The sequence below is a fragment of the Mastacembelus armatus genome, chromosome 4 (assembly GCF_900324485.2).
Source record: "Mastacembelus armatus chromosome 4, fMasArm1.2, whole genome shotgun sequence".
NCBI lineage: Eukaryota > Metazoa > Chordata > Actinopteri > Synbranchiformes > Mastacembelidae > Mastacembelus > Mastacembelus armatus.
In genome coordinates this window covers 9261669-9288270 of record NC_046636.1, presented here as the reverse complement: position 1 = coordinate 9288270, position 26602 = coordinate 9261669, and the positions used below count along the sequence as shown (strand labels likewise).

General features: G+C 37.8%; 1 protein-coding gene across 4 annotated transcripts in view; it reads right to left on the bottom strand.

Annotated features, from left to right (window-relative positions):
* The window catches only part of LOC113139889 (adhesion G-protein coupled receptor D2), an 82598-nt gene that overhangs the window by 51397 nt on the left and 4599 nt on the right, over positions 1–26602 (bottom strand). For 3 of the 4 annotated variants that reach the window (XM_026323508.2, XM_026323510.2, XM_026323509.1), the window contains 14 exons: positions 26422–26495; positions 25748–26047; positions 25325–25436; positions 24654–24800; positions 23876–23978; positions 23426–23537; positions 22986–23041; positions 22758–22884; positions 22089–22192; positions 19894–19996; positions 19099–19252; positions 18771–18904; positions 18226–18341; positions 16996–17116 (listed from right to left, as the gene is read on the bottom strand). In XM_026323508.2, coding sequence (XP_026179293.1) covers positions 16996–17116; positions 18226–18341; positions 18771–18904; positions 19099–19252; positions 19894–19996; positions 22089–22192; positions 22758–22884; positions 22986–23041; positions 23426–23537; positions 23876–23978; positions 24654–24800; positions 25325–25436; positions 25748–26047; positions 26422–26495 — 1763 coding nt within the window. Of the gene's footprint in view, positions 1–16995; positions 17122–18225; positions 18342–18770; positions 18905–19098; positions 19253–19893; positions 19997–22088; positions 22193–22757; positions 22885–22985; positions 23042–23425; positions 23538–23875; positions 23979–24653; positions 24801–25324; positions 25437–25747; positions 26048–26421; positions 26496–26602 lie in introns of all 4 variants that reach the window. The other variant, XR_003296603.1, reaches the window with a different exon arrangement.

The following is a 26602-nucleotide window of genomic DNA, read 5'->3' as shown; positions in this document are numbered from 1 at the left end:
TCAATTGTAACATTGCATAAATGAAGGTGCTATAGAGCAAGCGTTTCAAATAAAAAGCATGATTCAAAGGAATTTCCTCCATTAGTAATGCACAAAGTAAAAAGTTGGCTGCTTGAGAAAGTTTCACTCTATCACCATGTTTCATGTTTAAATATGAAAACATACAGAAACCTCTCATAGATGAGATAGCTGTATTTGGTTACCTGCTTTAGAGCAATTGTAAACCACACATTCCACACAGTTTCTAAAAGAACTTCAGCCCCTGGCGTTGCTCAATGTCAAAAATGCTTTATGTTTTTTTAACGCTACATCAAAATTCAAATGACATCTTTCAATCAGACCAGCAACTTGCTTTTAGTTACTAAAGACCGCAACCTCCACATCCTTTTAGAGAATTCCAGGTCTCAGTGTCACCCAATGCCAAAATCGAGAGCTATTTGAACAAGTTGGAACGTCAAATATCCCAACCTAAATTCAAACACACAGAGACACTTTTCACAAATAGAGCTATCTGCATCCCCACTTGGCAAAAAAGGGGAGGAAAAATTCTGCCCTCACACCTGGTAATCATTACGGAAATGAGAGACAGAAGAGGTTAAAACGCTGTGATGGGGGAAAAAGAAAAGAAATTCACACTTCTGTGCTGGGACTTGCTAATGTCTCTGACCCCTCCACACATAAACAGTTTAATTAAGATGTATACATAACTTTCACTTTAACTGCTCATGGCATGTCAAATCAAAGTGTCTGTCAGTGCTGTGAAACAGGGAGTTGATACTTTGCAGAGCCTCAGTTCAAATCCAGCACTGTGTAACTGCGCCAGCTGGCCTGAGAAGCTGGCAAAAAGACATGAAGGCAGACAGACAGCCAGGTAGACAGTCAGTTTGACGAGGTAAACGCCTCCCAATAGAAGCCTTGTAACACCCAGATGAGTTTTGCTCAAGCCAAGCAGAAGGATAGTGTGATGTTTTTAGTGGAAAACAAAATACAAACCAGACATAGAAGAATTTTTTTTATTTTATTCAATTTAAAAATCTAGGTGGCATCAGAACTGAACTTGTAATTCATTTCATTAACATTCCATAAAAAATGTTTTTTTTTTCCTATAACAGAAGCAAAGGCTACTTCATACTAATGTGACAAATCTTCAAAAAGATTTAACATGAGTCTACTTTAAATGCAAATGTTTGTGCATTAAAATGTTTATATTATTATTCTTATTATATTGTTAGTAGCCATGAAACTGCAGCTGCTATGTTTGACAGGCCATAATGTCTATCTGATATCATAAAACACTTTATTAGGCTCTCTTTAAAATGTTGCATTACAGTATAGGTTGTGTGTGAGGCTGGTGTCCGGGTCAAAGTTTTCTTTTCTGTTAGATTATTAGGGAAAATGGATCAGTCATTCTTTGAGAAGAGCTATTAAGACTCACCCAGTTTCTGTCCCACACATACATATCCAGTCATTTGACCTGCCACATTGAGGAGGGGACCCCCCAAGCTAGCATGTCTCTACAACCTGTATAGCTAGACAAGAAGAGCGCGAGCGTACACACATGCACATACAAACAGGCACACTGAGGTCGGCAGCAACACCAGTACTGCTGTGTGATGGCTCAGGAGAGGAGGGAGAGTTATTAGCTTAGCCCTGAACCACCTACTTAATATAGGGGCCGGCGGTGATCGCTAACAGAGCCTGGCAGAGGTGACAGCTTTTGGCCCTGCTTGAGGAAATCCAATTGAAAAGCAGCCAAGAGGAACAACAAGCCCAAAACAGATGTTGCTCGCTACCACTGGCGCAACTTGGGTACACACAACCCAGCGGCAACAAACCGCGATGGCAAATCTGACACACAAACATACACTCGGAGGACACAAGAGTGCAGCGCACACACACGCGCACTGTAGAGCCACATGAAATTGTACAATAAACCACAGAAAATGTTCATGAACACGTCAGTTGTATAATGTGCATACAAGTAATGATATGTAAAGCTTACTTTTTGATATTATTTGCAGTCTTTGCATTGCAAATAGTATTTTCATAATATGACATAAATCCTGTTCTGTATTCTGTATTATTTTCTTGTTTAACATCATTGGCAGGCAATCTCAATGAAAACACATGTAGCAGGCCCTCAAATCATTACAGACTGTTGCTCCAATATTAATTGGGTTTGGCAAGGCTGACCATTCCTCAGTCATAATAACATTCATTTATATTTTTTTATTACCGTTACTGCCGATGAGCAAGAAAGAGAGGGATAGAGAGAAAGAGAGATAGAGCGAGGGGGGAAAATGGGCTAAAATCAATTGTGACATATCTTTATTGCCAGTCGATGACAAATGACAGCGCATTTACCATTGCTCTGGCATTGTGTCAGTGTGTGTCATATTGATTTTACATCAGACGGACAAATGTTATTGATGAAGTACCTATGTTACAGATGAGCACTCTATTTTACTTGTTTTAATGTTTAAATAAACCGGGATGATGGGGTGTAAGAGGGTGATAGACTTGCGTGGCATTCTTTAAAATTAACTTAAGTCTGAGGCGTTTACACAAACTGGGCCAGTTGTGAGTCCGATGGGAGTGGGTAACACCCTGAAACTGATCACACGGAACACATGTGGTAATGTAATGGAGGATGGTAAAGACAGCATGAGAAAGAGAGTGAACTGTAAACAAACTAGCTTTTAAACAAGACAATTTATGGTTGCGTGTCTTAGGTGCCAAGTAAAACACAGCCATGGAAAACTGATACAAACTTTTAACACATGGGTCAGTGCACAAGTCTTTGAACTGCTCGGGGAAAGCATGCTGCCAGTGAGGAGAACTGTTTAATTAAAAATACTTATGTATCCAACAGGCCTTTCTGGGGCAACCCCTTGTCAAATTGTATGTGATCTTGCTGTCAATCTTGTAGGGTGTTTTCTAATTGCATAGTTTTCCACTGACAGAAAGGAAAAATGTTGGAAGAGAGCTAGTCCTGAGAAACAGCAGCTGGGGATTGGGTTTGGTTTACAGGAACTGTACACATAGACGCATGCAGTTACACACTTGTTCATTTGGTGCATGCATAAGCCTTATATTATGTTAAGAAAGGACTCACTTTAAATTATTATTGCATTATAGAATGCAATTCACCACAAATACAGTGGTGTGAAGCAGAAAAGGCCTATGACAGAAATGTACACACATACACACTTGAATTACAGCTCAAAGACAACACTTAGCCAACAGCACTGACTTCCCATGGTTTTCATGGAGGGTGGTAAGTAATTTGTATGGCACATGTATTGGCACTTGTATGGCCTCAACATACCACTGTTCAATGCTAGTGTGGAAATGGGTACGCTTTTTTTTTTTTTTTTTTTTGCATAAACAATGTAAACTTTACTCAGGGAACAAGTGAAAAATTGGCCTTGGTCTGTTCTTTCTGAGGTGGTGCAATGTTGTCCAGCTGTTCATAAGCATACATTTGTAGACATGAAAACAAATTTAAAATCACCTGACAGATACATGTGCACACACAAACACACATGCCTTATGCATGCACAATAACGCTTGAAGAGAACACCTAAAAATTGCACTGCTGACAAGACTATGTTGCAGTGCCCTTGACTAACAATGACAAATGGATGCAATATGCAAAGTCTGAACAGGTTACTTTTGGGTACAAAACAGGAAAAAGATTGCTCCAGGCTCCATTATGGGATGCGTTTGCTCTCCTGTTTCCCAGCTGAGGTGAGCCGAGCTGAGGTTAATGGCATGTGTCAAGATCACAAAGTGTGTAGGTGAGAGTGTGTGCTGTGTGGCTATACAGGAAAGGGAGGGAGGGAATTAAAGAGATGGGGAAAGAGAATATTTTTCACTTATTTAGGCATTTAAATTGTCAGTGTGTGTCTTACATTATGTTATTGTGCTGTACTTTAAAAAATTTGTATTTGTTAAGATTGCAACCTACTAATATATCTGAGTAGTCATTTTTTTATTCCTGTGAATCTTCCTGGCTTTTTTTCTTTTTTTTTCAAAATAACAGATGTGTCCATAAAAAAGTTGTTATACAACACTTTTCTTGCTCAATATCACCGCAATGCATCATTCTGCTTAATTCTGTCTTGCTTTTAAAAATGTGAAAATGTCTTAAGTTGTAAAAATTTTAGCTTTGCTTTTTAAATTGTGCTATGCAATGCAAAAAAAAAACCCCACATTTGATATATGTGAAAATGTACAATATCACAGAGGATCAGAAATAACTTAAACTAATCTCAGTGTAACGTTTATGTGGTTCTGTGTTTGTGTCCATGTACTTCTGCCTGCATAAACCCACTTCCATGTCTCTCTGTATCCATATGTTTGTCGGTGTGCATGTGCGCGTACGTGTGCCACAACACCACCATTGTGGCAGGGTGTATCCATCATGATAAACCGGCAGACTCGGCAACTGTCACATGCAATCACACTTCACTACGGTTCGCAGGACTCCAAAGTGAAAATGAATGGTAGTTCATCGACATGAAGACTTCATATATCTTCGTTTTTTTTTTCTCTCTCTCTCTCTCTCTTTTGCTTTTATTTTTTGGAAAAGACTTGTATAGTTTCTTCCAGCCGCCTATTGTTGTGAGGATCACTTGTGTTTTTGTCACTGTCTGAAATGTGTGATCGGACACAGGGATTTTTCATTATTTTCCATCAGGTGAAGTTATATCCAGTGTTTTCTTCCGATTCACTTGTGATCAGACAGTGGCTGCCTATTATTATAAAAGATAACTCTGGATAATTAAAACAACCTAGTGTTTTTCCTATGAATATGGCTAATGTGACTATACTGGTCTTGCCTTTGAAATTGACATCTTTGTGCAAACAGCATAGATATAACACAGCAATAAACCAAAATTAATTAACCAGGTATTAAAACCAGGAAACTACAGAAAATAACAAAAGTAAAGAAAATAACAGACAGATCAATAACCCAAATTTATGTTTTAGTATAATTGTGCCCCCAAAGTGGTTGATGAAAACCTTGTCACTGAGATAGGGACCAAAATAATAGCAATTTTACATTAACTCATTTGATTTGATTTCAACATTAAAAAATATATTTAATAAAAACACTTTGGTGTCATTTGCATGTAATATTGATGATGTGCCCGAATTTCATTTAACTTATTCCCTATTTTTGATGTCAAACCTTACAATTTACTGAAAAATACATGTCTTGATGGTAATACAGTTAATGACACAAACAAAAAACAAAAAACCTTTGAAGAGAAGTCGACATGGCATTAAGCCATAATTGAACATGGCAAGTGTTAAATGTGATAATCATCAAATTTGTAACCACTAGAAAGTCAAATGAGCCGTAATAATGCCAGTGCTGCAGCTGCTGCAGCTCTCTTGCACCACGGCAAGGCTTCCCTTTGATCTAGTAATGACTCTGAAATGACACTGTGCTTTAAAAACTGTGAAGATGAGGCTATAGGTCTCTCTGCCCCCCCCCTTCTCTCGCTCTCTCTCTGTCCTGGCCCAGGCCCTGCTCTCGCTCTCCAAGCTGTTTGATTGGCACATGCTTTCACTTAATGAGGGATAATTACAAAGGAAAACAAGTGGGAGACCACATCTGCTCAGTGTAAAAAGAAGTCCAGGCCTGGTGCAATCTGTCAGACAGGGCTTTCAGGTTGCGTGTGTGAATGTTTTACCCACCTTCAGTGGCCTCTCAGTCCAACTCAAACTCTCCAGAACCCTCCCTCCACCCTGCCCCGACAAGAAGCAGATTAATAAGAATCAGCATGTGGCTGTAAACACTCAGCGGGAAGAGTGTATATCTGTGTGCACTGACATGCATAGGAAATGACCCAAGGTATCTGTTGGGGACCAGCCATGGGCCACAGCAGGAAGGGCAAGAGGCCAGCAGGGACAATCAACATCAACATCCCAATCAGTGTCCTGCTGCCAGAGTTGTTGTTCTCCAACTCCCACTGCCACCGTTTTACTTACTTTCACACAATGCTGTACTGAAATACACAGGTAGCCACCCTGTTCCCAAGATATCTCTGAACAGTGCCCATAAATCATATCAGCATGAGATTTACATTGTGCTAAATGCACTCTTAATTACTTAAACGTGTTTACAGGTATTTGTCTTGATTATAGTCTAATGCCAGTCATAAATCAACATTTTAAATGGCCCTTTGTCACACTGAAGTTTGCTTACTGTCAAAAATGAACTGTGTTGGACTCATAAAATGAAAGTTTAATACAGTTAAATTACATTTTCTTTTATTCAAACAAATATTCATTTAAAAGATCATTTCAGAAAAGGACACTCAGCATGATTGGTTTTGATCAGGATATGCTGTAGGATCAATCGTTCGGCAGTCAGGGCTAAATACTGAAATTTATGTTAACCTTCCTTAAAGTAAGGACTTAAGGCTAATTTATGTTTGTTCTCTCGTCTTCTCCTAGCAAAGAATGATATTTCACATCCTGCCAAAGAGTTTTACCTTAGTTACAGTTATCCTTGCCAATGTGTGCTTGGTCATTTACACAGCAATATTAGCTGTACCCTACTTCTTTATCAAAACACATCATTATTGAAGGGAGACAACTGATTCAAGTAGCCAGAACAGTAGTGGATTTGACAATATAAATCATCATCAACTGAGTAATATGAGATTTAACTGTAAACTGTCATTAAATGGAGATCAACTCAGCTGCTTATATTTGTCTTTGATTGGCCCAAGAAAAGCATGTGGTTAATTAAACAGCACTGCCTCTCTTATTATACAGACCAGGGAGGCACTGTATAAACCACTTTTTAAGAGAACAAACTAGTTATAGCTCCTATATCAATAAAACGCTGGCTAACACAGCAACACATATTTTCCATCTATTGAAAATTTTATTGAAAGACAAAAAAAAAAAAAAAGAGCAGCATTTATTTGCTTTTACCTTAATACTGCAAAAAGAAAATGGCTCAAGTATGAATTGGAACTGATATTTGACAGCCTTTTAACCTCCCGACACCCTCACCCTCCTCATCAACCCTCTCTCAAGACCTCCCTGCCACCCACTAAAAGAACAACAGGGTTTTGCTTTCCTGCCCCGTGCTGACCCATTTCTCCCACAAAGTATACATCAAACTAAAGCCCAATCTACAGATCTGCTCTAACATGGCAGTGTAAGGGAAACCAGCACTACACCTAACCTATTCACCACTAGACATCCCTGATATGTGTGTGTGAGTTTGTCTCTGTTTGCATATGTGAAGTGGTGTCAGCCAATACAAACGGCAAGGCAGTGAACTTATAAATAGAACAGTCATTGTTTCGACAGGGTAATTTTGGTTGTCAGAGTTGTTCCTGACACTCCTGGCTGTGTGGGGAGGACGTGAAAAATTGAGGTGATGAAGTTAAGAGTCAGCTGGCGGAATAGCATTCCTACACAAACAGATGCACAGACATAAAACCACAGATACAGTGCATACATATCCCTAAATGCATCAGGGTGACAAACAAACTTAAAGGTTCAAGAAGTAGGCAAATAAAGAGTACACTCTCTTACACTCGATCCATTTTTCTGCTTCTCTTCGTAACCCCTCACACACACACTAACACGCACACACAAGTGCAGACACACAGGTACGGCTGGGCAGGGGCAAAGGGGATGGTTTGCTTTCTTATGACATAGGCTATTACTAAATTGAGCTGGCAGGCATTTCCAAGGCAAATAAATGCCAGCAGGTTTAACACAAGAAGAGGTGCCGGCGTGAGCAATGACAGAAATTCTCTCGCTTCTTTTGACAGGAAGCCTATTATCATCACTACTTTATTTTCCCAAGCCAGTCTTTAAAAACTGATCTCTCCGATAGTATTTCATCTCCCCCAAAATTCAGTCCTTCCTCATCTAAATTACCAACGCTCCTTGTTCACTTCTAGACTTAATATTTACAGTAGAAAAGAATGAAGGTTGATATTTCACAGCTTCTTTCACTGATTCCTTTTCAGGTAATTTCAAGGGTACTTAGGTGACCATTTTTACGAGGGCTTTTCCGTACAAAAACCTTGATGCTAATATCTTGAATTAAGGCTCCATCTGTAAGAAATCCACCCTTCAAGTAGGTGATCATACAGGATCATGAAATGTGCTACAGCTTCACGCTGTTGAAAATTAAAATATACAGCAAAAGATGAAAAGAGACGAAATAGAAAAATTAAGTACAAGTTGAGACAAAACACACTATAAATATACTACTTAAAAAAGCTGTGCTACATTCTCATTATAAGTGCCATCTTAGAGAAGCGTGGTGGGAGTCAGTGCTGACCTTGGTATCCCGTTTTAATATTGTTTTAATGGCGCAGCTGGTAATTGAGGATGCAATGCAAACAGTGGACTCTTTTTCAAAGGGAAAGTTATTTTCAACCCCACCTAGTAATTATCCAAGACACTAATTAAAATATGGATTTATAAATAAATCTGTATGATTTTACCTATGACTACATTAAAGTTTTCATCACCATTGCAGAGATTGTTTGTTGTTTTTTTTTTTTAATTCCTTGAATAAAGACATGGAAATCTTTTTGTTGTCTTTTAACGTTATTTCCAATAACATTATTAAACTGTGTGTGTTTTAAAATGTGTTTGGTTTTACCGTGAATGTCAAGTAATATCTGTGGAATATGAGTAAGATTAAATAAGTTATTTCAGTTTGGAAAACTAAAAAATAGCCAAACATCGCTAGTGTATAAAGTGTATACATACTGTGTGATTATATGTAGTATAAAGTATTTATATAGTATATAAATTGAGTATTTCATTCAATTAGGTCATTTTGTCTTCCAAGGACTGAGGCTTATAACTATTTTTCCTTACTCAGTTTTGTCAGTATAGTAGTCAACTTTGACAACATGAAATATGTTAACAGAGAAGGGCTGAAATGTTTCTTTTCTTTGATATCCCTAAATCAAGGATATTATGCAGAAGAACACATTGTCCCAGTACAGCCAGTAAACTCCATTCCACTGGGACATATGGTGGTTGTTTTAAAACACGTGTGGTTTGAGATACAACATGACTGAATCAGAAGGTCCAGGGAATACGGTTACTGCTTTGTCAAACAATCCAAAATGAAAAACATTTTCCTTAATAATCTGGCCAGTGAGAGGTTTAACATGCACGTGTATGCTTCTGCACATGTCCCTGTATTTGTATGTATGCATGGACTGGGTTACAAGGCTGTACCGAAATGTTTGTTGATATTGGTCATAGAAATGAAAAATATCCTTTTCTCTTTGTGTGTGAGTTACTTACCATAATCCACCCAACACAAAGTGGTGAGTTTTCAAATATTATGTTCCGTATACATTCTCGGAATATGTTTAAATAAAAATTCATAAATCAAATTTTCACAAAAAATCTAAATTGCTTAAGATTATAAATATTAGGCATGAAAAAGTCAACATAAAAATGGAAATGATGCAGGTACTTACTCTAAAATAGTTCCTAAAAATTGAAATGTCAGCAATGGCACTGAATCATGGTAAATATTCTACATGAGTATTAGCATCAGTCCTCAAAAATCAAATGCACCTTGGTTATAACATGCTTCGGCTGGTAGAATCAAATAGGGAGTAGAAAGAGGAAAAAGAAAAATTTGGCAATAACTTCTGCCACCTCAGTACATAGAGCGTTGAGGACAGTGCTGACAAGTGTTTGTACAGACACACACACGTGCACACAAATTACTTATCAATTTGAAAATTCACAAACACACAAGCCTTACCATCACCTCTTCCAGGCTTTTGTCTTATGTAAAGCATATCCCAAAAACTCTTTTCATTTCCTGCTTTATTGTCTGCTTTTGCTCTCCATATTTTTTGCAGTTTATTTTTCCCTGACCAATTTATAACTGAATCCACTCTAATTCTGTATTGGACAGTATGGAGTTAGAGTTAAAGTAAAGGCTGAAATTATAATTTGTAGCAAGAATATTTTTGATGTACCTGCTTTTTAGGATGCATGAACCACACTGTTAGTAGACAGTAGCAACAGCAAATCACACCTGATTAATAAATGACAGTGTTAGGCAAAACAAAGACCCCAATATGGATCCACTCATATGTGATTTATTTAGTTTTCTAGATCAACAACAAGTATGGAGATGGCTTTACTCTGGCTTTTACAAGAGCCTCAAAACTGCAGGTTGACTCAAGGTAATATTAAGGGCACACTTTCTCCCACTTATAGTATATAGGAAAGTTTTTACTCTTGCCTACCACCTGTTAAGGCTTAAATGGCTAAATAAGAGCTCCCCATCAAAATCATCAGACCTCATTCACAATGTTTTCTTATTTTGACTGTGTTTTTAAAAATAAGTATCAGAAGAATAACAAAATCCTACATGTAATCTGTGAAACTTGTAAAGATTGCTGGCTTATTACCATGTACAAATCTATTGGAATCAAGACCGATCTTAAAAAATCAAAGCAAACAATAAGCACATGTAATTCTATGATTAGTGTGCGTAGGATATGCAGGATGTGTGTGTGTGTGTGTGTGTACAGTGTGCAGTTTTGGTCATTTGTAAAATCTGTTTAACCAAAAATACAATTTTTTGTAACAATTCAGAAAATGCTGAATGAATCCCTTAATTAGAAAATAAGGAGATTTTAAATTTAATCTGTGTGTACGAGGTCTGGAATGTGATGGAGACCTGTACAGCTTGAAAAGACACATGATCAAAGTGGGAATGACTATAGGTTTGTTGAATACTGCTGTGTTGAAGCTACTGTCTCCTCCCCCAATTTACATTTATCAGAAAAACCTCTAAAAGTGCAAGTGGACCAACAATTTACCAAGTTAGTAAGTATCTGAGTGCAGGTACTTACTAACAGGTACAATCAGTGAAATTCAGTGTCAAACTGATCAAACTTTATCTCATATAAACTCTTAGTACTATATCAGTCTGGGCTTACCACTCTCGTGCTGTGACAATGCCATGCGTGGAGCATTAAGCTGAAGTGGGAATAAATCCACTGAGTCTGGTAGTGCAAATACAGTTTTGTAGTTACTGAGCTACACGACTGACAAAAAAGAAAAATCAACCTTCTCAAACAATCACTTGAAATGCTATAACACCACTGCTCATACAACAAATCTCCCATAGGGCAAAAATCAATAACCAGAGCAACACTCTATTGATCATATCTATATCTTAGATACACTATGATGTCATACTTCACTAGCCAAGTGTGTGTGTGTTTATGGATGTCAGGGGGGTGATTCATTCATTTCAATGAAAACAATACTCAATGACGCCTTCAGCTGCATTAAAACTGGGCCTCAGGTAAACTTCCACATATCTAGCCAATACCAAATCAGTTTTTCTTTGCATTATGGGAAATCTAACATGGCTTTGAATGGTGGATTGGTGCATTAATTCAGCCCTCACTTACAACAATCTGAAGACAAGCTAATGAAATAATAATAATAATAATAGTAATGATAAAAAAATTGTAATAATAATAAAAATGTAATATATAACAAAAAGTGATGCTTTTAACAAATAGGTCTTTTAGATGGAGTGTAAAATAATTCCACTAATTCTAAATTGACTTGGAGGTCCAAAAGGTCCTATAAAAACCTGATGAGATATTCTTCACCAATGTGCTTATTAAATGTCACCACTTCAAACTGGCGACATCAAAAAGTGAAGTCAGGTCACTAATAATAACTAATATACAATTACTGCATTCTTCATAAATATATGCCATACTTATTTTCTAAAGTCAGGTTTAATCCTGAGTGAAATGATAAATTTCGCTTCTAAAGCTTTACTGAATGCCTGTAAAATCTCATTACTACTTGCCACTCTGTTCATTTCATAGGACAAGGAAAAGCATTATTGTCATCAGTTCCTGTGATATAAAAGACCTTAATACGATATGAATGAAATGGCTCAGATAAATTCTCATTGATTTCTCTTCATTTGCACAGTGTAATGACAAGGCACAGGGTTGCCCTCCACAGGCAGCAAATTGACATAACAGAAATAAAAGGATACATTCTTGACAAATATCTTCCCTGCAAAGTTACCAAACAAACCACAGAGACTAACACTCTCAACAACTTGCAGCAGGCGATCGTTACCCTAACATTTTCTTTCCGACTCCCTAACTTCCCTCTCCTCTCTACTTAGTTTTCTCCCTCTTCTCCTTTCTCTTTCCCCCTCCGCCTCTACATGCAGCTCAAAGTTATTGATAGTTTAAAGTTATGGGCTAATAATAAGATGGACACTGCATGGCCAGGAGCCTATTATACCCAGGTAATGGATAGTGCAGGGGTTTTGAATGACATTGCCCAGAAATTGGATGACAGAGGGTGGAGCGATTTATGGGCTACCCAAAGAGCCCCTCATCCCCCTTCTCTCTCTCACACACACACAAGAACCAACACTTGCGTGCACACACACACACACACACACACAGCAGCCCATGCTATTTATCTCTAGCTTGATAAGGAAGCAGATGAGGCATGCCGGTATTTATGGTGAGATGTTCATAAAAACTACTCAGTAAGAGTGAGAAGTTAGACACAGGGGAACAGGATAGCCACTAAAAACTTCATATGCACTTCTCCACTGCTGTCCAATACAAACTACACAAATGCAATTTTTAGTTTTTAATGTTTTTGATTTAAATATAATAAACGTTGTACTATAATTTTCAAAAGTCACTGAATTTCAAAATTTCCCATTTAATTTCAGAGATGCATTGAAAAAAATCAGTTAAATAATAACTTCACCACTTGCAAATAAACACTGTGTTTATGATGTTAATATATCAATCTAAGTTTGGTGAAAATCCTGTAAAGATGTTCTTTTATTTTATTTTCTCAAAGCAAACCAACTTCCATATGTCGGCAAAGTTTAATACATAAAAACACATCCTTGATTCCACTTTTACTTAAACTGAGCATCATATGCAATCACTTAATGAAACACAAGAAAAATGCCTAGTTGCTGATGTCAGCAGGCATGTACTTATGTTAGGTCTACAGAATGTTTGCTCATAATAGCTTAGGTCTCTATTGAGAGAAATAACAGCAACATTAGAGACACTTCAGACTGTTGTCGAGATGGAGCTGAAAGAGGAGGAGCGGGGAAGGCATGAGAGAGTGCAATGAAAAAGGCTTGTCAACATTATCTGTTTTATTGATTTAACAGTAAAGTCTTGCCGCTTAAGCTTTATGTTGCTTTGGCTGGCCCCATTGAAAATACAACAGCTGCAAATAAAAAACGATTTCCAAGAAAAAAAAAAACAAAAAAAAAAACAAACTTGAGCATTTTTTAATTTTTAGCTCCAGCCTTTCAACTGAGGTTTTGCATGCACTACTGTTAAGCTTTCACACATTTCATCATCTTTATGAGTAGCCACAGTGGGGGGAATATGTTCAACTGCGTTCACCTTCCCAGAGGGATCAATAGTATTGAATAAAGTAAGACTGTCTTCTACAGGACAACGGTGATGTATTGTGATGCAGGGTCTAATTAACGTATTAAGAAGATCATTAAAGAAAAAAAAAAAATGTCCCATGTTCCACCCGGCCTAAGCGGTAACAGCATCTACATAAGCCCAGTGATGTTTTGACTTAAATGCTTGCATCAGTATGATTAGTAAGTATGTTTACAGTCTTACATTTTCTAATTTGCACTAACTACAAAGTACATCTGATGCAGCTGTAAATAGTTTTGCTGGTATTAGGCATTAACCAAAAAGAACCAGATGATAATGATGATGGATATAAGGTTAGAGCGTCAACATTTTTTAAGTTATCCTCTAGGGACCATTAATGCCTATATCCAGTAGTATCCAATCCAAATGTCAATGTAATCTTGGCAAGGTAGGGCATCACCCTGAGGGGGGCATGACCTCTTTACCAAATTGCGCAGCAATCCATCCCATGGTTGTCTAGACATTTTACAGTCTCATGATGGCACATGGAAGAGTCAGGGAATCGTTAAAATCTAGTAGGCTTCATCCACTGGGTCCAGGTCTTTTCAGAGCAGAATGTTAAAAAGCAAACATCAACATCATAAATGTCTGAGCACCTTTCGGTGCAATAGCTGTTAAAATTAACTACAGCAGGAAAGTATACTTTCCTTCTGTTTAGCAATGTGTCTGGTAGATCCTTTAACCTTTTTAAACCTACGGGAGGTCCCTGTGATCTAATTTGCATATCTGTTTTTAAATGTCTGTGGAATTGTGACCAAATAAGATAGAGCAAGGCTCCGTAATCAACGTCAAAGCTCTGGTGGACTTATTCTATGGTAGGTCGTAAAGGGTTAATGGGAAAATTCTCGGTTACACATGAACTTGTGTTCAGTCAAAGGTGAAAAGGATCTTGTGTAGTTGTAATTTAAAGCCATCTTGTCATTACCATTGCTGAGCTGGAAAAAAGTGCCAACTACAAAAATGCCGTAGCTGAATAAATACAAAGAGGAGTATGTACATTTCCACCAACACTATTTGACGGAACAGAAATATAGCCACAGCAACAATCAAGATGTATTAAAATTCGCCCAAAATACAGAGAATTGTGAGGATTATCACTTTAAATTTCAATACACCCCATGCAAACCAAAGATCAGAGGGGTCAACGGAGTGTGTCATTATAGCAGCTTGGAGCCTGGTGGGGTTCTGTTGTCTCCTGAACTATCCTGGCTTTTTACAGACACACCACGTAGTTCTATTACGCCGTAGCAGCTGGTTATTACCAGGGGCTTCCTACGGCTACTTAGAAACCCCATCAGTACACACAGACACGTGCACATACAGGCACACAAACACACAGATCATAAAAGTTTAATGATCTGAGTAATTTACTTATTCATGGTATTTATTGCAATTTTTTTGCCTTGTGCAGTATGCATGGCTGAAGGATGGAATGACATCATGACACTTGCATGCAAATGACATTGCACAAGTTAAAACGCTGCAGTTTTCTGAAAATTATGTTCAAAATAGGTCAAAATAGGGGTTTGAGGAGCAGTCTTTGAAACAAGGAAACATTTGCATGAGACATCATTCATTGTTGTTGTTCTGCAATTCCATACTGGCATTGTGTCTGCCTTAAAGAGTCTGACAGAGTCTGTCTTTGTCTTATCTGGATGTGAACATAATTCTATGTTGTATAGTCAATACAATACAAGAGGGCTAAAAACTTGTCATGTCAACTGATCAGCATTCATTGGCTGTGGGCACAAAGGGCAGTGCAGCTGAGGTCAAAGTTCAACAAATTTGAACTTCTGGTGCAACCTGCTCCACTCGCCACTGGAGACTGTGCAGATCGTCAAGGCATGGACAAAAGTTCTTTTTCGCAAAATAATGCACCTTAGGAGATGGTAATGATTACTCAATACGCCTGGCATTTTGCAGTGTTACCATATAGTCAAGAGAGTCAAACAAAATGACAGAACGACAGATGAACAGGTAACACACAAAGAGAGTTAGGCAGATAGGCAAACAGAAAGGCTACAGGCAGATATGTTTCCAGCTGAATAAACAGACGGATGCTTGAAACATAACACAAATCCATACGATGTATAAATGTATGGCAGGGCAGTCATAAAATTAGAGCCCAGAAAAAAAGTCTGTATTAATTAGTGTCGACAGGGGAAAAAATAGAGATATACAGAAACAGAAACTATTTATGGCAACCAAGGGGCCTTGCTTAATGATCATGCTACAGCTAAAACCTCTATTGATTTTCTTCATTAAATATACAGCTCAATTCAAGATACAGCTTATTAAAAGTTGAAAACAAATCACAACTGTGGATCTGAACAAGCCACAGAAGCCGTGTAATGTGGGGCTGCCTCCTGCAGTAAAAAAATTATTCATTCTCTCCTTCATCATTGCAGTACAGGGGGAAAAGAGGCTGCACAGGTTTTATTCTTTCTCAGTGTGAAAACCAATAGTTCTCAGAGTTGGGACCATTTTCCAATGGAGCTATAAGGCCTGTTATTATACCACTCAAGGCAGAATTTGTTCTAATTTGAATGAATACTTTGTGCTTATAAAATGTGATCCTTTCTCAAAATTTGTGACTAAATGACCCCCTTTGAATTTCAGCACTAAAAACATGAAATCCACACTGACAAGCCACGAACAACCATAATTCTGCCTACTCAATGCATAAAACAGAAATAATCAAACAAACAATACAAATGGACTTTTCTTGTTAAAATGAAGGATTTGGTTAACACAGGCCAGACCTAAGCTCTTTTCCCCCTTTTCTACCTCAGCCTTGTCACTGACAAATAAAAACCTTGACAGTCTGTGTACCTTCACCACCAGAAAAGGGCAGAATTACAATGTATAATAGAAAACCTTTCTGTTTCTCATTGAAGAAAAAAAAGTCTATAAACTGCTTAAGTTTTTTAAAGTTCTTTACAAGTTTTAGTGGTGGAAGATGGATGTTTACATGTTTAGTAGAAGTTGTATTTCTGTCATTAACAGTCGTACAAAAGAGAGAGTACGATGCACGCTCTGATTCTCGTATTTTAAAAGTCCAACCAACAAAAATATAAATTGATATTTTCACGGTTGTAATAAAACATGCCTGCTCCCTCCATTTGTTTTGTATTAAAATAAATCATTAGTGGTTGTATTTAGCATGATTTTATAAAGGGTCGCCCTTATGTTTGTGTATGTTATATTTGAGTCACTGATTATATTTATTTTATTACATTATTACTATTTACTACTTTTAGTACAAGACTACCTGAATTTGTCTTATTTTTGCTTATCTTATATGTATATGTTTTTTTTTTTTCATTGAATCCTGAATTTCTGTGGTCAGGCACATCCAAAACATTCAAAAGTAATAAAACAATTTCCCTTCATTTGAACATTATGTTTGTTTATTAGGTTTAAAACTTCTTGGTAAAATGATGGCAAGTGATGTGTGTGTGTGTCTGTCTTTCTGTACCTGTAGGGAGTTGAGGAGGATGAAGATGTAGGCCATGACAATGGAGAAAGGCACCAAGACGCCACACAGCCATGTTAATCCGAGGATGGGCAGCAACACCAGCACTGCTTTTACAGCAGCCCTGTGCTCATACACAGAAACCAATCAAAGCATAAAAATGTAACTATAACACATGTATATTGGCAAACATACACAGACTCAACTTACACCACAAAAGATACAATCAATTTTAGTATTTCCTACTTAAAAATTCTCCTTCCTCTCTGATGGTCCTGAGCGTGATTCTGGGTTTCTCAATTTTTCAGTGCTTTTTGGACAAAACTGAGCGGCTTTGGCAGGCGGGTTGTTCCATATACAACAGTGTGCGGCTGGGAAGGCTCACAGGGTGACAACTTCCCACGTTAAATCCGCCTTAACTCTGTTTAGAGTGGAATTAGCTTCCCGCTCAGGTGACCACCAAACCACACCAGCTGTATGTGTGCTCATGTGTGTGTGACATGGGAGGCGGCGAGCCCCAGTTTATTCAGCGGTGGAATGTGTTTGAGTTTCCAAAACGGCTGCCACCCAAGGGTGCCAAAAGGTTCAAGGCCTGCTTTGAAAACCTTCATAGAGCCTACTGTGAGCCCCGGTGGGCTGAGGAAGTGAAAAAACATATACACTTGTAGATGATTTTTTTTTTTTTTTTTTTACTAATAGGCTACAGAAGTCTGCTGGTTAAAATCTACTGGATCACATGATCACAAATTTAATTCTGACCCAAGACATTAGCAAAAACAGTAGTTTCTGCATTAAGTGCAATAGTCAGAGTGAATGCAATGTAGCATGGCAAGTTTTAGACACAGTAGACTATATGAAAACTAGTAAGGTTAACTTTTTCATGTATTACCATAGAGGTCTAGTCTATATGATATAGATAACATGAAGTTATTTAGGCTGATTAAATTACAATTAGATGTTTACTTTTGCAAGCACAATATGTCAGAGGTCCAAATGGCCAGTGACAATTACTGTCAATCAATCAGTACAGACACAACACGTACAAGTAGTGCACTGTATAAAAATTGTATATATTCTTGCACATATGCATATAAAATCACAAATGCAATACAAAACCTTCCACACCCTGTATATTTGACGCCCTGTGACTGCAGGTTGCTTGCTACAAGGCCTGAGACCTGTGTGAAAAACTTTTAAAAAAGAGGACATATGGCGCCTCCTTGTGGTTAGTACCTGATTTGCTCATAAGCTTGTTCCACCGGACTGGTGCCCATGGCCAACATGATGGACCTTCTCTTGGCTGTGGAGATGGTGATGACCAGCACTCTAGTCAGGACCATTATATTTACCTGGAAAACAAATTTAAAGAAAAAGAGATATGAAGACACAGCGGCAAAGTGAGAGATGACATAAGAAAAGCTGGACAAAGAAGAACGAGTAGATGTTCTTCAAAACAGAAGAAAAATGAAGTAAGGAAGAAAGTAAACTACAGGTTGTCAATAGGACTGTGGGAAAAGAAATACAAAAACAATGAAATAGAAACATGAACAAAACAACTGTTGTTTTAAAAATTTTATCTAGTATAAAAGGGAAATATCCAATTTCTTATTTTATTGGTAACATTGGTTTTTGTAGTCAGACCTTATATGTAGCACTACAGAGCATAATTATACAACACAATAGCTGTAGATGTTCAGTATGTTTAGTGTTCTATATTTTAATACAGTAATTTCAAGCTAAACAGACTATATGACGTGATTACAATTTGATTTGCTGACCATGATGATGAAGATGACGGGCCCAGCAAAGCCCCATATAACACCGTTCTGTACACTGAGCCAACAGTACCCACTGGCTGAGTATTTGCCTGAGGCCGATGCCAGAGTGATGGTGACTATTAGCACTGGCAGACCTGGGGGGAAACAGAGAGAAAAACAGAGAAGAATGAGAATTAAGGACTTTGGTGTAATCTGTGTTTTGTGGGCTTATATCCCGTTTCTTTTTTTAAACATTTTATTCTGATGTCAGTATCCATTACAACAAGATACCGCACATTCACTGTTCACGTGTGAAAAGAATAATTTAGCTTCTTTCAAGCCATTGTACCCCAGCCGATGAGATAGTAATACTTCATGTGTCGGTCCTCGCTTAGGTTGACTGCAACCACCTTGCTCCAAAGCAACAGACCCTCTACCAGCATCCAGCTAAATGCTGCCATGAAGAAGAGATGGAGCAATGCTGCCACGAGTGTGCAAGCTACCTGTAAACAAACCAAAACCCTGTTACAAATACACCAAACAAGGAGTCATAAGCATAATTAGAAAAGTGTGCCTGCCTCTGTTTTGGTTAAGGATTTGAGGATCAAGCTAAGTACAGACCACTGAGTGACTGAGACTAAGCCATGTGTTTGGGGCTGATGGATGTAACAGTAGGGGTCACTTATGTCACATCCAATGCCAAAGCATTTGCTTTACTAAGAATGCCAGTACGGATTCAGAAGTCAGATGTCAACAGCAATTTCAAATTTCATTATCTAGCTAACTAAAGCTTGTACATTTTACTCCATAGAGTGAAAAAATGATACTAAGAGGACTACAATTAAAGAGGATTTTTTATTGTGAAAATCGTCCAAACCATTGTCATTGACCATAAATTCTAATCATAAGAAAACGTTTACTTAAAAATGTGCTTCCCCTGCAACGAAATTGCACACTTTTGTTAAATTCCTCTGAGTTTCAATCTATTTTTCATTCAAAGTTTCAAAGCAGAATCCACTGTAGTGTATGCATCAATGATTATCATCATTTGCTTTCATTTGTCCACAGTCTGGCCGTCAATAGAAAAGCATTGAATACCACATACTGGTGAATTTCAGCAAATATTTTAGTACTCTGCCTGTACCTTGTTGTGAATGGCTGAGCCACTGCAAAGTAGAATCACTTGGGCGCAGATCAGAGTGATGAACAAGTTCTTATGAATGGATGTCCTGTCAGATTTGGGGATACTGTGGAAAGAGAGGGGGGATTACTGCATAAATCTTTGACCGATCTTGCCTTAATAGTAGATAAGATTAGTAGTGAACAGTATTACAAAACATTTTGCATAGTTGATCATTTTAGTAAATCAGCAGCAAAACTGGAAGTGTATGCAAGTGGACATTTTATGTTGAGTTCATCTAAGCTGTGTTTAGTCTTGAGCTGAGTGGTGGTGTTAGTGTGCTAGGCTGACTATTCAGTCTGTAATTTTCAGCTGTATCCATTAAGTAATAGAAAAGTCTTCATTTTGTAGTTGGTGGCTGCTAGTGCTACAAAGTGAGGGGATCACAAAAGTCAGTAGGATTTATCATCTGGCAACATTGAAAGTTTATACCAGATTTCAAATAATCCATTTAATTGTCAAAATCTTTAACTCCAGTGTTTCAGAATGATGGACTGCTGGATAGACTGACCGATTGACCATTGAGTGACCATTATGATTCATTACAAGTTAGTTAGCACCTCTTAAGAGTGGAATGCCTAAATATCAGTAATATCCAGAGTTACAAAAATGACCTAACACTGGTTAGCTTTGAATCAGTTTATGAATGAATCTTCCATTTTTTTATGATTCTAAATCTGTTTTTCACATATTCCTTTTTCTATTGTTGGTTTGAACAGGAGCTGTGTGATTTTAACATTTCACTTTAAAGTTACAATTTGCAGATGCTGTTGAAATATGTTTCTCAGTGCCTTTCTTACTGGGCTCATACCTAAAAATTTTAGCATATAAAGCATGGCTAAATTCAGAATATTGTATTTAGATGGCAGCAATACAGTACTTACAATTGAAAGAGCTGAAACTGGTTTAGAGAAGTAAATGAGCTAAATAGTGTCTTTCATTACCTCCTGATGGGTTCAGACTATTTAGACTCATTTTATCTCATTTTATAGCTGCATCACTGCTTGTGATCACCATAATGTCATGTGTGATTATGCATGCGTTTGAGGAAATGTATGCCCCTGCTTTCTGTGCGTGTATATGTGTTGTGTGTGTGTTTTAAGTACACAAATGCATGTACATCATGCACCGCTATGTGTGTGTATGAAATGCATGGCTGCTCTCTCTGATTTCAGGACAGTCATAAATCATTAGGGCAGCTCCTCTCCAGCTGATTGTGATCCCTCAGTGACCCTAATCCTAATTAACAGCTGTAGATCGTTGCCATAAACCTTCAGAGTTGACTCGCATGCAGACAACAGTATTTACCGGATTAGAACTAGTCAATACTCACAGCAGCGTGAGGAACAGAACAGGAGCAACTAGAGTGCCAGTAAGTTATCTTGCTACTCGTATGGGCGAGAATGTCACGCCGAGCCTCGTGAGAGGATCTGACAGTGGAGTGATTTTTTTCTTATCAGCAAACATACACATATCTAAAAAAAACATGACTTGAGACATCTTCTTAATTGGTGGTGCATGGTTAATTTTAGCACAGCTATGTTTAATTTAAATTTATTGATGCAGTTAGACTGGTAGAGCAACTGTGAGGCAAATTTCCCAAGTAAAATACAAATTGGAAAGCGATGATATAATCAGATTTAAATGTTGAAAATTGACCCCATCTATAAGTAGTAGTATCAAAACACTATCCATTCATCCATTATCTATACCTACTTGTTCCTATTTAGGGTCACAGGGCAAAATGCAGGGGTACACCCTGGACAGGTCACCAGCCCATCGCAGGTCCTATCAAAGCACTATTTTGAGTTTAACATTTGTTTTTCACCAATTTTCTTAAGAGGCGGTAACTAACTTGTAATGAATGATTTTGATAGTAGATTCTTCAGCATGATGAGTTTCATATTTACAGCCACACCTACCTGACCCACTGCAACAGTGCACAAGATGAATACACCATATATATGGGTATATGTATGTTTTTTTTTTTAAGTACTACAATTGTTGTTGTGCTGTGTTAATATACAGTGTAACCTGTGTGCTAAGTAACACACAAAGGGGCTGAGACTCAGTTATGTGTATTGGCTCAAAACAGACAGAAACCAGGCAGCTACAATATGCTGGCATCATAGGTAAAGACAGGAAAATCAGTTACTCACTCCAGCACAGTGAACAGCATCAAGGTCACCATCAGCGCACACAGAGAAGCGCCAGAGCCGATGAATGTCAGCTTGGTCAAAATAAGCTCTTCCTCAGGACTCCACTGGGATCGAAGGGAAAGGTAGTTGTGTGAGGTAGTGAGAGAAAAAGGGAGAGGGAGAGAAGAACATTGTCAGAGTGGTCTAGTGGTTCACAAAAGAAACTGGCACAGCATAACAGATTTGATCCACCTGGCACCTGCACATAGGCAATGAATTACTACTTCATAACTGAAATTGCGAGATAAATTGAAAAGATGAGCAATTTAAAAATGTCAAAGTTTGTTTCACTGTCTTTTATGTACACCATAAACACCAGTTCTACTAGTGCATTTTTCAAATAGATAGCCAACACTGGGAGTGACACCTACTGGTAATATAGTGTATTGCAAATACTAGCCACAATTTCAGAGGTAAACAATCATAACCTGGATTTACATTTACAACAGCCATTTAGATTTGGATGTAAATAATTGTAATAATTTCTCTAGAAAATACTTTCGGAACAAAAAACAAAAACAGTATTTCATAAGTTCTAGAAAACCTTACCATAGCACATAGTTCACATTTTCTTTCAGGAAACCTCTAATTCTCTATCGTACTAACTCACGACATAATAAAACATCTCACCTTTGGCTCCAGATAATTCATCAGCACGGCAAAGTTTGTGGTGTGATTGCATAGACAGGAAGTGGCACCAGAGCCGGCTGCGGTCACCTTGCAACCATCACTTGACCAGCCACTCGTTTGACTATGCCTATACGTTACATTACACATTAGTATACACACATAAACAATCATTTATCAGGGGTGTTTATACTGTGGCACTTTTATTTATGTGTTGTTGGTCAAACTTACATCAAGCTGAAATTCCAAAAGGCACAAACGGGAGAGACCCACTGTGAATATTCCACCTAGAAACAGAAACACATGTTCACACTTTTTTAACCTCCTTTTTTACTCTTCATATCTTACCATTTTCACAATTTCCACCGATAAATCTCTGTTCTCCATGTTAACAGGTTACAAACATTGCATATCCAGATTTGTACACTAAAACTTCACACATCTATATGGTTTTTGTCACTTGACTGACAACAGGAGCTGAACTAGAATAGATGCAATCCTGTACATATATATATATATATATATATATATATATATATATATATATATATATATATATACACATACATATATACATACATACATATATATATATATATATATACATATAAATTAATATCATGGACTAAATAATAATACTGTATGACACCACACTGAACAATGGACTGTACCACATGTGAGGAGGAAAGGGTGTACTGGATAGCCACAGGGATGGTTTGCGCCTTGGCAGCATTACGGACGGTGGCTGATATAACAGCAGAGGCCAGATGACCTGGGTGAATTCTGGGAAGAAGAGTAGTTACCACTTATTACATTGTAAAAGGTCATAAACATTTCAATACAGACTACTGATATCCCCTTTACAAATGATCCCTCCTCTGTCAAAATGACTGAAGTACCGAAAATGCAAACACATTTTATTTGGCTGAAACCAGAGCAGAAAAATTAGACCAGGAATTTGTGCTGAATTCAACATCACATGAAAAAGGAGAGACATACACGTGCATATTTTTTATGTTTTCACTTAGATTTGAACATGTGTGGAACATTTTATCTTAAGAAAGTGAATACTTTCAGAACGTAAACATTTAATGAAGAACTTAAGAATAACTACATCCAACCTGTGAACTTTCCGTTGGTGACTCAGTGGAGGTTTCTGTGCTGCAGACTCAATCTCACTCAGATGGTTGTAATGAGTATGAATAAACATCACTTCTTCATATCCTGATTAGAGAAAAAGAAAGCAGCTCTATTTTTATCCTTTTTTTTAAAAAAAAAAACCTATTGAGTTGTTGCTTCACTCAGACACTGTTTTCATTCATTTCTATTAGATAGCTGCTTAATGCAACTCATCATTTAGTTACCAGAGATTGATTTAAAATATCTGCTTCAAAAACGTCTGCCAGTTATTTTAATATATAATGAGTGTCTAGCGTAACATGTGATCCAACCATAAACTGTATTGTAACGTGTAGAGCTTTCACTGCAATATTAAGAGAATCAAGTGAAGGAATATATTAATTTTGCATAATTTATGACATCAGATACAATTTAAATTGTCAGGATTGTGGGGTTTTGCCTTTGGTTGTTCCTTTTTCCCCTTTCCCCTTTCCTTGTACCCTTTCCCTGTCTCTCTCCCTGGTGTGAGGCAGTGTGGTAGAGCGGCTGATTATGCACAGCTGTAACTGATCAGCAATCAGCCATTCTACTTAAGCCACGTTTTTTTTTCCTACTTCCAGACTGTCAGAAGGTTCATTCAGTCTGTGTAGTGAATTGTGTATGTTCTGCTTCAGTGTCTTGAAGGCTTCAGCTTTTGTGCATTTAATATTTGAGCGTTTGTGCACACAAGCTTTTTGTTGGTCTCAGTAACAAATGCATTTGTACATATGTGTTTCCTACCCAGTGTGTGTATCCTCTGAAGCTCAGTGTCAGGGATTAGCAACTCATCCTGATTATTGCTGCTGGCGGGTCGGGAGCCGGCCACAGATGGCTTGAAGACTTGACTGCAGCTCTCTTCGGACAGCTTCTGCCATTTCATGAACACATCTGGCAGCAAAGACGGCAGGAAATACTCAGACAATAAAGCCAGACTAACAGTAATAATAACTGTAAGCAAATGCAAGAAGAAAATCTCTTATCTATAAAGCCAACTACTACATGTGGTTTGGGTCAGTGTTACATATGACAGAATTCCTAGAGTGGGAGGTAAGTTTAAAAAAAAAAAAAAAAGAACATAGCAGAACAACAAGAAGCAGAAGTGCATTATGAAATTCATATGTCTGTGTCAAGTAATGTTAAACAACTGCGCCAATGTCTGGGTGGGGAGAGATAAAACAACGTGTCCTGCTCTCTTGGGTTGCCTAAATGCCAACACTCACTCCAAACATCGTTTCAGCTAAAAACTTTATTACCTGTAGCGAGACCTCTGTAGTACAGCTCTGTTTTTTTTTTTGGTCGGCAGTTTCAATTGTCCTATTTTTATCTTACTGCCACTGAAACTCTGTTCTTTGAACTAGGCACTGACAGATGAGTGATACGATCCTTGCTGGGTTTTAAGAGGTTTTCATTACCTATGTTTTTGGTAGAAAGAGTGAAGCCTCTCCTCTCAGTCGATAGCATGTCAGCCAGAGCTTCACTGAGATTATCAATGCTCTTGACAACAGTAAATGGCCCCACACTGACCTATACAAGAAACACAGACCCCCACAACAAAAAGTCAGACTGGAGATGACAGGATCACTTTCCTGTCATGAGAAAGTTGATAAGATTATTTTTAAATGTCATATATACATAAAGGTGACTTTGCTGAGCCAAAAACAACTGATATTTGTTAATAGGGGTTTCCCATACAACCAGGGAATATCTGGGTGTATTAACTACATCTGGCTTTCATAACTGATTCCCAAAGTATAACCAAACTGTAGAAACATAGAAAGATATATTGCTAATTAATTAAACACACTGCAAAGACAAACACAGATCAACCCCCTCACCCCATCCTTTGTCAGGCCGATCCACTGCGTAGCCATGTGGGGCTCCAGCATCAAACTTGCCAGCTTCATGTAGTTGGTTGCAATAGATACCATAACTTCTGCTGCATCAGCTCCTACAGACAGAATGCTCTCCAGTGCTGTAGGGTTCATCTCAATCATCTGGGAGAGGTAGAGGACATCACTGGAAGTGAGGAGATTTGAGCCTCCATTCTCCAGCATATACAGGACACCCTGGGTCAGCTGCTTCAGCAACGTCAGATATCCGTCCCCGGCAGTACTGATGCTCAGCTTTTCTATCACCTAAAGAAAAAATAAACGGATAAAGATTTTGAACTGTTTTATTGATCTTAAAATCTTAAAATAGTTTTTGTTGATCTTAAAATTTGAACAAGATCATTTTAATAAGGGGATTGTTTTACTCCATGTGTGGTATCAGACATGCATAACTTGAGTTAGTGTGAAAAGCATCAATTCTGCCCTAAACATGGCCACTACACATCCCAAATGAAACTTCATTATAAAAGAAATATCACAGTTAAATTCTCTGTTGCTTCTAAGTTATGAAATCGATTTATGTTTGTGTGCACTGTGTTACTCATGTGCACCTGTATCACAAACTCATCACAAAGATGAGCTCTTGTCATACTTCATCACTAAATCATGTGGTAACTCACAGATTTAGTCAAGGGATCCTTGCTCAGTCTGCTGAAGAGTGGTGTGTTTGGTAAAATGGAAATATCCAGACCTTCTGCGAAGACAGATAAAAATATAATACAATGTCATGCAACAAATTAGAGCAAGATCACACACAACAGTTACAACTAGGAAACAGTAATAGTATTTATCACTGGACTA